The sequence below is a fragment of the Odontomachus brunneus genome, unplaced genomic scaffold (genome assembly GCF_010583005.1).
Source record: "Odontomachus brunneus isolate Ranch 3 - 2012 unplaced genomic scaffold, Obru_v1 Obru_scaffold_039, whole genome shotgun sequence".
Lineage (NCBI taxonomy): Eukaryota > Metazoa > Arthropoda > Insecta > Hymenoptera > Formicidae > Odontomachus > Odontomachus brunneus.
This window is the reverse complement of record NW_022639489.1, coordinates 1,290,619-1,303,851: the sequence shown is the minus strand read 5'-3', so window position 1 is coordinate 1,303,851 and position 13,233 is coordinate 1,290,619. Positions and strand designations below refer to the sequence as shown.

At 39.8% G+C, this 13,233-nt stretch overlaps 1 protein-coding gene across 3 annotated transcripts; it reads left to right on the top strand.

Annotated features, from left to right (window-relative positions):
• Nucleotides 1–594: 594 nt before the first annotated feature.
• Nucleotides 595–12,931, top strand: LOC116844116 (probable tubulin polyglutamylase TTLL2). 3 transcript variants are annotated; one of them, XM_032815266.1, is made up of 11 exons: nt 595–977; nt 1,763–1,888; nt 2,817–3,011; nt 7,454–7,579; nt 8,613–8,716; nt 8,811–8,943; nt 9,545–9,821; nt 10,830–11,032; nt 11,147–11,407; nt 12,270–12,559; nt 12,645–12,931. In XM_032815266.1, exons 3-11 carry the CDS (start codon nt 2,934–2,936, stop codon nt 12,763–12,765), a joined length of 1,593 nt encoding a protein of 530 aa, XP_032671157.1. In that variant the 5' UTR covers nt 595–977; nt 1,763–1,888; nt 2,817–2,933; the 3' UTR covers nt 12,766–12,931. The 3 variants fall into 3 exon arrangements, with proteins under 3 accessions (XP_032671157.1, XP_032671156.1, XP_032671155.1); XM_032815265.1 differs by having other exon boundaries at nt 1,679–1,888; XM_032815264.1 differs by lacking the exons at nt 595–977; nt 1,763–1,888; nt 2,817–3,011 and adding an exon at nt 3,587–4,121.
• The last annotated feature ends 302 nt before the right edge of the window (nt 12,932–13,233 follow it).

The following is a 13,233-nucleotide window of genomic DNA, read 5'->3' as shown; positions in this document are numbered from 1 at the left end:
CCCCCCCCCCAACATTGTTTCCATCCTTTTATCTAACTTTGATATTGCCTTTCATTCATTCTATCATATCTCTGAAGCACTGATGCTTTTACTGCAGTATTTTTGGCAGACACAGAATAAATTGACATTTCGCCTTAATTCTTTATCCTAAGTTAGATTCGTATTTCAGGAACTGAAGAGTCCACTATTAAGACATTGATTGATGTTTCTTAGCAAGTTAAGCTCCACTGACAGTACACTCCTGCACCTTCAGGAAACACGGTGTAATTAGAAAAAAAAATGTCATACGAGGGAAACTTTGATTCCTCCCTCCTCGGTGTATCGGGCTCCATTTCATAATATTATTGTGTTATGTCATTACACGATATCGCAATACTTACGTAGTAAGTACATTAAACGTTTGCCGAGGACCCGAGAGTTTCATTGTGGTTGCCACAATAGAGACAGGCCATAGCTGACGGGGAAGGACGAGCAGCGCGCGTCGCGTGCTTCTAATAACCTTCCATAAATTCGTATTATCTAAACTCCCTCGGACCCTTTTCCAATAGGCCGCGTCTGATCGCCTATCCGGCACTCTTCCGACGTCCTTGCCGGGTCGCCGCGACGGTCGCGCGGGAAGCGCATAAAAGCTGCAAGCAACCCGGCCCGCGCAAACACACAGGCAGGTAACCTGCGCACCTGCGAACGAGTCAGAGCGATTGCGTAGACCGGAACGTGGCCGCGCACCAGTGAGAATCGAGATCCCGCCATGTCCAGACCCGCTATCAGCGCGGCAAAACTTCACAGACGAGAAGAGTAAAAGTTAAGGGAGAGACAGCTGAGAGAGAGAAAGAGAGAGAGAAGAGAGAGAGAGAGAGAGAGAGGGAGAGGGAGGAAGTGAGTATCGATGTATCGAAAGTACGGGTGACTCTCGATGCGGCTGGAGTCGAAGTGGCGCAATCGTCGGCGATATCATCCCTGTCGAGCACGATCGTAAGGTGAGTCGTTTGAAAGAATCGAATTAGTTTCCCACAGACGAGATTATAATTCCTAACGGCATGATTTTGAATGGTCTCGCACAGTGAAGAGTCACTTCATCGTCTTTCATGCGAGCACAACCAAAGAATTATATAACCCGCCGTGTGTAATTCACTATTTTCCGCTGATGCGATGCGATTCGTTGATCGTCTTTGGACACTTTCCTCCCTATGTATGAGTAAAAAAAATCGGGGCAAAGTTTTTCCTTATTGTTTAAATGCTCCGTTTCCCGCTTAAAACGTCGTTAGCCTTCAATGTTTGTAATCTTTCTCTCTTCTTTTGCAAAGCATAGCACACAAGAAAAAATACTTGAAAATTTGTTCGCGGGATACAAAGTTTATTTTTACACGAAATAAAGTTTATTTCGGTAAAATCTAGGTTATTTCTGTAAAATCGAGGTTATTTCCGTAAAATGTTTATTTCCATTAAATAAAGTTTATTTTTTCTGTGAAATAAAGTTTATTTCTCTGTGAATAAGCTTCCTATCTCACGAATAAATTTAGAGGTATTTTTTTTCAATGTGAAATCATCGAGTCTCCTTAAAATGAATCGCACGGAGGGTTGAAAATGATGCCTGTGACGTTGAGAATTATTTTGTATCCCTTAAGTATCCCTTAAGCTCCAATTCGCGAATGACTAGATGTAAATTGTTCGTTTGCAGGTAACTGGGACGCTCAATGGACAGAAACAGTGTTGCACGATTGGGCACTTTCAATTGTCTAATTATCAGGTCGGATATGTTCAGGTAATACGGCCTGCGAGGTATTCCAGAGAACACGAGAGAAGTCGAGGTGGATCGTGCAACGTTTTGCAACAAAAAGGCGCCCGTATGATGGTCGGGATCATCGACAAATGCGTGTCGCCTGTAAAGGTGAGACTGATTTTGCGAAGATGTGCATCAGAGAGCTTTCTCGTGTGTTCTCTCTCACACTACGTGTCCAGGAGCGAAGAGCGCGACGCGCGTGGCCACGATTTGTACACGCCTCACGTTTCAAATTCGATCCTTGACATTGCACTGTCGAATATACAGCATGACATCCATTGACACGCAGGCGTCATCGACGTGTTGATAAACATGTCGTATCACGCAACTTCGCCAAATTAGTCGATGAATTACGCCAGGCATGATTCTTCGAACAACCTCGCCCTCTAACCACCGTCTTCGTTTTGTTACTTTTAACACATGACGCTTGATTCACAAGAAAGATGAAAGTGAAATTCAATATCGTCGTTGCTAGCTCAATTGTATATTTTGTGCTAGCTCGAAATATTTGAATCTCCGCGTCGACGAAATTCTCATATTTATTTATCTCGCGCTATTTGTTATCACACATAATTACATGAAATTGTGTTATTCAACTCTTGACAAGATATATGGAGAAAAAAGTTCTATTAACATGAAGTTTAATGAAACAAACTAACATTTTGGTTGAAGAATACAGAATTTCCGTTCTTATAACACAAAAAATTCTAAGAGAACCAAGACCAATTTTTTAAGAGAACCAATTTCATTGTCTACTGTCAAAACTTTGGCTTGTTTATTATCAAAGTTCATGTTAATACAGCCAAATATTTTTTTCTCTCTATCGCATAGTATATATATATATATGTATATTAGTCTGTTCGCGTTTTGCAACAAAGAAATATAACACTATATTATCTTTATTTTCCAATAAGAGGAGCAAGAATTCAGCATTGGCATGGTTTGGCGATGCAAACAAGCAAGTCGCGTAACCAACTCGTCTCGACCCGACAAGATAGAAAAATACGCTTGATCGAAGTTTTCTATTTTTCCTCAGCGCATGCCACTGATATTCATCTGAAGTGACAATCAATATTCATCTTAATGTGACATCGACGTAATCCAAAGGCGGGCTCGCGATTAATCGTGCATCGAGAAAGTACGATGCTTCGGCATGGCAGTGAAGTGCGTGGAAGGCCCTTTTGTGTTCAGGTTAAACGAGAACAGCACCGGACCGCTTCTGCTTGTACAGGTACTTGTAGTCTGTAAGAAAATTGTGCGTTCGTTTTGCGAGATTGTCGAAATCGCGACAGCAATTCGAAAAACGCTCGGTGAAGTTCGCGATGGAGCGCGACGAATAGAACTTGCGGATCTCGTCGCTCTCCTTCGTGAAAATTTAAACACTCACTGACAAATAAGAGAACCAGAAGATCTCTAAATATATTTACAGTCTATTGTAATATATGCTCGCACTAAGATCGGCGCTGTCCTTATTTTTCTTTAAGAAATTGAGATCACTTATTGACTGTACATCTTGAGAGTCTTTTCTTTGGTTATCATACACAATTATGTGAGATCGTGTTTACTCGTCTCTTGACAAGATACACGGAAAAAAAGCTCCATCAACGTGAAGTTTAACCTTAATGAGCAAACCAACGCGTTTTAATCGAAGAATATAGAATTTCCGTGAGTCTTATGACATAAAAAGATATTAAGTCGTCGCGAAAGACAAGTTCGTCACTCCCCCATAAATTTCTCGCGGGAAGCTCGAGTGTTAAAAGGTAAATAGGAAGTCCTCATTAGACATTTATCGACACGACGAATCCTTTTGCAGCAGCCTGAAATATCTGCCTCACGTCGCACGTTGATTTTCGCACGAGCGCCGAAAGAGCTGCGCACTCGCGATGTGCATCGCGAACGATTCGCCGAGATCGATTCGATTCGACGCGAAGGGTCGTCGGCTCCGAGAAAGGGAAACGCTCACGTGTACACACACTCGACCCCCACGTAGACGTGTGGGGCAGATCTGTCTCCCCCCGTCCGCCCCCTCCTGCCACCCTTTCCCCGCACCGACTTTTCGGCACGGGGAGTTTTATGTCCCTTGGAATTTGTTCGCGCGGCACAGTGTTACAAACTTAGACGCGGCCTTGAACCAAATACTTTTCAAGGTACGATACATACATACGTGCATACCCGCAGCGGCAGACGAATGCAACGCGCCTCTGCGTGCATTCGCCGCTTTTAGACGCGACGATTAAGTAAGTGCGACATGCAACGGCAACGAAAAAAAGAGAGAGAGAGAGAGAGAAGAGGCGAAGGAAGAAGGACGAAGAAAGAAGGAGGGGTTCGCAGAGAACTTTTTGTGAGTCACGAGGCCCCTCGGCTACCATTCATCGCGATTTTTCGCGCTTCTTAATGGCGCTTTCGTAGTCGCCGTTGCACCCATAAATGTACAAAAATAATTAGCAGTGAAGTCCCATTAACGGAGGCTCGTTGAGCGCAAAACAGAACAATTTCCGATTTTTTCCCTTTAGCGAGGAATCATCGCCAAGCCCGAGAACACTGGGAAAAAAATGTTTGGTATTTGTAACTATAGTCATATAGAGAAATAACTGTTATGAATTTCAGCCGAGAGAACAATTCTTTTTTTATTAAATTCTACTATAATGTTAGTGATAATAGCCTTATGTACATATCACTACTATCATTTTCGTGTTAGAGCAACTAAAAAATTTGGCCAAAATAACTATGATTTCAGTTGGATCAATCGTTCTTTTCTCTCAGTGTACTGTTTAATAACTACATCTGTAATTGTACACCCACCCAAGTAGCAGGATAATTAGAAACATCATTAATGCGTCATTAAAACGTCATTCGACGTCATAATGTTTGCTGGATGAAAGAACAGAATTAATTTTAAACGAAAAATGAAAAGTCTCGCATAAATTTCAAGTTCACAAGCTTCACGAGTTATTTCGCAAGTTACTTTGAGTAATGTATTGCAAATTGGCCTGCAGCAATAACACGCTGCGAAATTCTCAGCTCGCTTCGCGTGATGAATCGACCACAGCGCGAACTCCGCGTTTCGGATTCGCAACAATTTTCCGCGCAGCGGCTTCTACGTAATCGAGCGTAATTATCCCCGGCTTACTTCGCGCATCTCTTCGTAAGGGCGGCTCAGCGATTCGCGAGGATTCGTCGCGAGCATCGCGGAATCTATTCGCTGCTCTTCCCCCTTTTTCTCCTCCATTCCTCCGCGTTTTACGCGTTTTGAGTCTGCAACGCTTGAATGTCAAGCGTCACATGGGAACGCAACGCTTGCGGAATTGCCTCGCTCGTGACAGACATCATTTATTAGGCCAATTGCTCGTTTACCTTCCCTCTCTGATCGTTAACTGCAGCCGGACGGAATGGAACGGAGAAAAAAATTGGGTTATCCGTGAAAGAAAGGCTGAAAAAAATGGAAGCTTGCCAGTGACGATCGTATATAATTCGCGAGTCATTGAGCGTTTGCATAAACGTGTCTAAAATAAGCCCGGGGACCCCGATAGGCGGGCTCGACCGCCGTACACAACGCGCGATTAATCGAAACCAAATAATGACATATCTTAAGGAACGCTATGGAATTTCGGAATCCGTCGCGTGTCACGAGGAAATCTGCATAAGGATTCCGGAAACCTCCGAACTCCCGATCCCCCGGGACGATAATTAAATTACGACAGAAGACAATGTATTCAATTATTAAGAGAAGAAAAAGAAACATCCGAAATTGGTAATTATCGTTTAGCTAATCGGAAAATTAAATAGTTTGCCATGACCAACGTGTATTACGTTTTTCTCTGGTTTGTTGATTAAGACAGAAAAAGACAGCTTTTTCGTCACATGAACAAAATTATGTGACCCACATAATATCTTTCACGCCAAATTAAAAGACGCAAACAGATTTTCTCCAATACTCAAGATTTTCTAGTAATCTGATTTTGAAGTTTCTACTCTACCTCTTTTAATAAACTCTTATACTCTACTAGTTTTAACCATAGGAAATATAAATATAATAGAAAATATATAAAAAAATAATAAGAAGTAAAATAGGAAAATAGAAAAAATTTATTTCAAAAAGAATGATCTTGCCATTCTAGACATGTGACTATTTTATAAGAATGCGATTCTTGAAGGTGCTTTTCAAAGGGTTGAATCATCTATCAAACTTTTTTTAAGTACGGCCAATCGTCAACACACGATCACTCTCGATCTCATTATAGATCCCTTATAGAAAAGTATCACTGGCTGTGATAAATTGGCCAGTAATAAATAGTAATTTTATTACTCGGACGAGTAATAAAATTATTGAACGACAGTAATTATCGCTGGTCAAATTATCACTTATCAGTATTAAATTTCTATAAGGGATCAGCAAATACATTCTGGAAATATATTCGCCGATTAACAACACTGTTATTCATTACCAGTTAACGCGTGTCACTTACTGATTAACACTGTAAATGTGAGCTATCGTTAATTGATTTTCGACCGAACGTCCCGAGGTCCTCGCACGAGTTTCGTGGCGACGCGTGGCGGGTTGTGAGGAGCGATTGAATGGTGAATTTGACGTCACAACGGATAACTTTATCGATGCCGTATTAGCGTGCGCGGTTACATACGATCATTCCCGAATTAGCCGCGGTGCTCGGCCTTTCTCATTTATTCGTGCTCGCATCATCAGAGCGGCGTGTCTCTGACGTGCGGGCCGATTTAATTGTAATCAAAGGCCTTGACTCGCTTCTGATATAGCGCGCGCGCGCGCGCGCAGTCATCCCTAATGTTCTAATAATACGACAATAAATCAAGGGCGGTCGCTATTTTCGTGGCAGCGCGCCATTTCGCGCGGGAAAGTTCCGGAACTTCGGAATGCGTAGTGCAATGTGCAATTAACGCGCGCATCCCCGAAGCCAGAAACAGTTCCGGCCTTCTCGGGGCAGTCGGCTAAACAGAGAGAGAATCCGCGCGGATGTAACGACTCGGCGAGGACGCGGCATTAAATCGATATCGATTGCGGTATTTCGGTGTTTATCCGACACGAGCGCATATTTTTGCGGAAGCATAAAATACACGGAAATCCCCCGGAGTTCGCTTGTGTGAGCGAATATTTATATCCGGGAATCGAACGTATCGATAAAACGACTATTTTCATCCGATACCTGTGTACGTCTGTCGCGGAAAAAAGTCGCGACTTAATTTCGCTTAATTTCACGGGTCTCGATGAAAAGCTATGGTGCAAAGCGATCGAGTATCGATTGTTTCACAAGACTTCCGAAATCTCTCTTTCTCTCTCTCTCGCATCTCTTATAAGAAACAAAAGAGAAAAGAAACAACTAGCATCTGACTGAACGGCTCGCTCGGCGCAATTTTGAGCAGAGCCTGCTGCACAAATAACTCGTATTTGGCAGTCGGTGCGTTAAAAAGGTTCATCGTTTCGCGAGGGAAGGGGATGAGGAGGGACGGAAAGGGGAAGAGGGAAAGGAGAAGATAAAGGGAAAAGAGATTGCCTTCGTTGTGCCGTCTGGCAACGAGAAAAATACTCGAGCACTCACGCGTATCGACATTTGAGACGGGTTATATAAATAGTACTTTGGCCCTCGGAATAGCCTGGGCAATATCAGCCGCCCTTTCGCTTATCGCGATTGTTCTCTACAGGTTTGCACGGAACGCGGATGGCGGGAGTATGCCGGCGAAAATAATGTATTCAAAGATCGATGGAATTTATGGTGGCGGTCCGGCGGTTTCCCCACGTCGCATTACAGGCCATTACTCCCCTGGCAGGTAATAACGCAATTTGCTCGCGTCTGAAAATCTCGAGTTATCCGCTTGAAATGTAAACAGACAAACGCCCGGGGAAAAAAAGAGCTCCTTTAAATTTCTATGAGATCGTCTTCGCGATTCGTCGCGATTCTTTCGCTGATTCCGATTCTCCCTTTCCTTCCCTCCCCTTCCTTCCCCTAGAATCCTGACTGATAACACCTGTTCAGTCCTCATGAGTCTTTAGTGCTCATGAGAATGCGACGTCTGTATGTGTATGTATATGTATATATATATATATATATATATATATATATATATATGTATATATATGTACGTTTAAAACTAAATATTAATTAAACTTGTTTAAATTAACTTTTAAAATTATATTAATTTAAAATTAAATTCTACACGCATATTTAACGCTAAACGTAATTGCAACGATTTAAAATAAATTAAATTAAATTTAAGTAAAAAAATTAAATTTAAATAAATTACACTCAAATATATTTAAATAAAATTGAAAAATTTAAATAAGTTAAATTTAAAAAAAAAGTACAAAGTTAAATTTAAAAATAAAATAAAAATTTAAATAAATTATAAATTTAAATAATTTTAATTTCAATAAATTAAATTAAATTAAAAGAAAACTTTAAACGTAACTACGTACTAAAACGTATTAAAATTATTTGATATGTTTTCTAATAAACACTATCAGTAACATAACATCAATAATTATAATTTCCCACTTAACAATGTAAATGCAATATAACACGTGTTATGTTAATAGTTACATCAGCAGAAAATAGTCCAATGCAACTTCATTTTTTCGTTTTTTCAAGTAAAGTTATGGCCAAATGTGACAGTAATTGAACTTGAACCTTTTGCAAAAATCCCTACAAAATTATCGAACTTTGCACGCGTACGTTTTAATCAGGTGATGAAATTTAATTTAGACTCGCATGCTCGGCGGTACTTTTATACTTGGATTGTTCATTAATTTGAACTGCAAAACCAATCAACGTGAGTAGTATGTCGGATTATTTTTCGCTCACAGTTTGTCAATCGGATACCAAAGGGAAATTCCATCTGCCGGAAGGACAAACTGATACGCCACTTGAAGTGCATGAAGAAGGTCCACGGTTCAATTTACGACTTCAGGTACTGTGCACGACAGATTCTAATTGATCGCAATCGATTATTGTAATTGATTAGGCTCGCCCACTGATAATGCGATACTAATCCGTCGCGTTAGCCCCGCGGGATACAACTTGCCCTCTGAATACACAAAACTGGCCGAAGAATGCAGTCGTTACGAAAAGGATGATAAGGTTTGGATCTGTAAGCCGGTCGGTCAGAGCCAAGGGAGAGGGATCTTCTTGTTTCGTGTAAGTGTTTTCTCAGAGGATGCAATTAATGACGCGAGTCAAATAACTTTGTCCTTTAAAAATGTCTGAATTTTTTCGAACCTTGTTTTTGAGTGATTGGAGAGAATATATGTCAGAAAACGTGACTTTTTAACGCTTGTTGACAATAACTTTTTAACGAAACATCTTCAGATTAATCCCAGATAACACAGAGAATTCAAAAATATTTGAAAAAAGATTCAGTCACTAATTCTGAGTTCATTTTTAGATGCAAAAAGAATTCTTTAGAGTTCAGTCCAGTGAAAAAAAATTCTTTTGGCATCTAAAAATAAACTCAGAATTGATGACATACGACTGAATTCTTTTGAAAAAAAATCTGAAAAATTTTGAAAAATTCTTTTGAATTTTCTGTGCTATCTGGGATATTTACAGGGGACATTTTGTTTGAAATTCAATTTTCTGCATGACCACCAAATATTTGTACTTTATAATTCAGGACATCCTGTATAATACATATAATAAAAAGACTTGAAGAACATTGACATATCGCAATATTTAAAGAAAATATATATCACAAACTGAGCTCGCGCGCGCCTAAAATCATCCAAATGTATCTTTCTAGAAATTAAGCGACCTGTCATATGACAATGCCGCGGTTGTGCAGAGATACATTGAAAATCCTTTGCTGATCGGCGGCTACAAATTCGATCTTCGCTTATACGTGTGCGTGCCGTCGTACCGGCCGTTGACGATCTATCTGTACAAGGAAGGCTTGGCTCGTTTCGCCACCGAGAAGTTCTCCCTAGAACGTCTGGACGACCCTTTCCGACACCTCACGAATTTCTCTCTGAACAAACTGGGGCCAGGATACTCGGAGAAGAAGGAACGCATCGGTGCCGGTATTTCATACGACGCTACCAGTCGTCTCAAAGACGTTCTACATTAGTTGCAAGCCGATCGCAAGCAGACTCAATTCCTGTCGCGACAGCCAATCAGAAGCATCAATGGTGCTATTGACGCTTCTAATTGGTTGTCGCAACATAATTTGCAGTCAACTTGCAACTAATGTAGAACGACTTTTAGACACATTTTATAACTGGTCCTCTCGCCGCGAAACTCCTGACTGATATAACGTCAGAGGCGAGAAGATTCACGATAAAAATTCTCGCAGAATATTTCGTTGAAATAAAAACGTATAGTCGCACGAAAAAATGTTCTGCTCGTCGCAGGTAGAATTCAGAATGTCATAGTAAAAATTTATCGTTGTGATAGAATTTACAAAAATTCGTAGAACTTACAGCAGCGACATTCCAGCAATATCTGCCGGCAAATTTGGAAGGGTGGGTGAGGATTCGTTTCTTTCTTATTAAATTTCACGAATATTTCTACTTGAAATCTTGTATCTGTCATGTATATTGATTCAAGACATATATATGCGGTATCGCAATGTTTGCTAATCACTTAGTCATCTCAGCTAGTTCCTTGTATTTAGATAATTTTCGCTGTGACTGCAAGGCCAATTTTTCCAGTGCACAAAACGACACTTGCAATCGATTGGACACAACTGCCAAATCTCTCCGAACGTTTCCCCTTTGCTTCGACAATCGATAAATTACCGTGAAATTAACGTGACACGCAACCTATCTTTCCTCATGATTTTGCCACGCCAATTTTACCGTTATTCATTGCATTATCAAAACAGAAGGAAAGTCTTCGGACTATTCAACACATCTGCTCGATCGACTGCGAGTGTTATTTTATGAATACATCTTTTTATTTCTGCGTGTTTTGCAAGAATTTTGAGCGCGTATGTTTTTTCTCGCTCTTCTGACGTCGTGAATCAAGATAGCCGCGGCGAGTAAAACCAGAAGCCTTAATTTAGTAAAAATTCTTCGCCCCATATGTAGGCTGCAAATGGACGTTTCGTCAACTAAGAAGATACTTCGAGCAGTCAGGATATTTCGATTGGATTCTATGGCAGAGAATCTCGTGTCTGGTGACTCTCACGATTCTCAGTCAAGTGGCAAGCATCCCCAGGTCCTCGAATTGTTTCGAATTCTTCGGTTTCGACGTGCTGATCGACGAGAATCTGAAGCCGTGGCTCTTAGAAGTCGGTATATACACATACGCGCAAGATTTGAAATACATGCAATTAGATGAAATAATAAATATCTCTTTCTCGCGCGCGTAATATTACAAACAACGTGTGTCGGATGTTCTGCAGGTGAATTTGAGTCCGGCTTTAAGTAACGACTGTGAAGTCGATTCGGAAGTGAAGAAACCCCTACTGCACGATCTGTTTGATCTATTAGGTCTTCCAGTGTGTAACACCGGACTATCCCTGTTCACAATGTGGTCCTCCGATCATCGCATTGAGGACGAGGACGAAGTGTCTTCCAAATTCGGTCGTTCTACGAAAAAGAAGTCGAGACTCGGACGGGAAGCCGACGCTTTTTTAAATCTCTCCCCGGAGACCCGAGCCACGGTAATTGCGGAGAAATGTTTTCGTTTTGTAGTTTTACATTATCAGTTGATCGCGTGAAAAGTAGAGCATTTCACGTTGCAATGAAAGTCAACCAGACATATTTCTTCAAATGTTGAATATATCTTAAAAAGTGTTTAAGAAAAGCAAAATAAATTCAGAATTCATGAAAATGAATTGAAACTTTAAAAATGAATGAAAACTTTAAAACCACGAATGAGTTTAGAATTCATTGAAACATTGAAATCACCTATACATTGGAAAATTATCTAATTGCTGGTGCAATTAGAAAAAAACTAATTCATTCAAGAGTTGAGTGTTCATAATTTAAGTAATATTTATAGTAATAATTTATAGTAATATAAATACATGTATATATATACACATTTAGATACTTATATATTTCTTTCTACTATCTGCGCACCTTTATATATATTAAATAAACTGATGCACAAATAAAGCACAAGTAAATTAATAAGAAAAAAATTCTTTAAATAATATTTTTCGTATCTGTAATATTTGTATATATACATCCACATCTCAACTTTGTTTCAAGTTAACATTTGTTATTTAAATAATGAAATAAATATATAAAAACGTATAATTTTGTTGGAGAAATAAGTTTATAAATAGTTCCTGAAAATACGATTCTTTTTTAGAGTCTTAACTTCTTTAAAAAAATCATGAAATTTTTTAAAGATATTAAAGATTAATCTTCCCTTCCTCCCCCCCATTAAATATTAAATGATAAAAAAATTTATTTGAATGTTGACGTTGAAGAAAGCTTCACCTACTGTGAACGTGTACTGTTTATTAAGAAAAATTGAGACATTCGTTATAACTATATGATCTTTTTTTGTCTCAGCTGAGACAATCAACGCCGGAAGTTTGCCCAACTGCCTGGTCTCGTTACAATCCGCTGTTGATGGACAAGTGCATACGCCGTGGAATTAAGGGAAGTACGATCGAGGATCGCGCGTCGCCACCAATTTGGGATAACGGCAGAGACTGGAGAACCCCTTGCGTGAGAGAAGGTGGATGGATTCGTGTCTGTCCGTTTACCCGAGCAAAGCATGTCAAAAGTACGGAATACGCGAGACCGTCGCCCAGAACAATCGAGAATGAAATTAAGAATATGGTCTTCTGTATACGAAAGTAATCGCTTTGATTTTTTTCTTCAGAACTTATTATTTGGTCACTTGTACGTCACATATGATATGTCTTTTCTTTTTCCTGGCAGGTACTTAAAAGCCGCAAAAGAAGTGCAACAGAGAAATGAGAAGTTGAAGGACGAACAATGCAATAGCCTTCTGCAAAACGCGCTTGAACTGAACACGGAAGTTTGGCTGCCAGAAAAGTGAAAGTCTAGAAGTCTGCATTTTCTTCTTTTTTTTCAATTTCGTCCACGATTTCCAAATTTACTTATTGTCTACTATGCTTGTTCATCGTACGGCACTATTTTACGAGATACTTCGAACAATTATGTACAATGTATATTGTAATATATGCGTCTCTTTGTTCCGACAATCATCGTAGTACACATCTCCTATAAATTGTCTTGAAGCCTGATCTACTCGGATTCTCACTTTTCAATGATATAATTCAGACAGATTTTTTTATTTTCAAGTTTCTCAACTAGGTCAGCAAATCACAAGAATTGGCATAGATTACCTTAATTTTTAAACCGTACTATCAAGCTTTTGCACAACGCATAAAATTTAAGCTTCTTTAGCTTATAGATTCAATGTCAAATCTTTATCTTTTAGTTAGATCTATGCCTAGGATTGAATACATCTAATAATAGTCACAAATAAAATTATTTTATCGTC

Bases quoted from the DNA above. Each gene is read 5' to 3' on its own strand.
- LOC116844116 (XM_032815264.1), top strand. From the start codon at position 4,029: ATGCAACGGCAACGAAAAAAAGAGAGAGAGAGAGAGAGAAGAGGCGAA. The intron at 7,580-8,612 runs GTAATAACGCAA...TTTCGCTCACAG, and splicing joins GGCCATTACTCCCCTGGCAG to TTTGTCAATCGGATACCAAA. The intron at 11,033-11,146 runs GTCGGTATATAC...GATGTTCTGCAG, and splicing joins TGAAGCCGTGGCTCTTAGAA to GTGAATTTGAGTCCGGCTTT.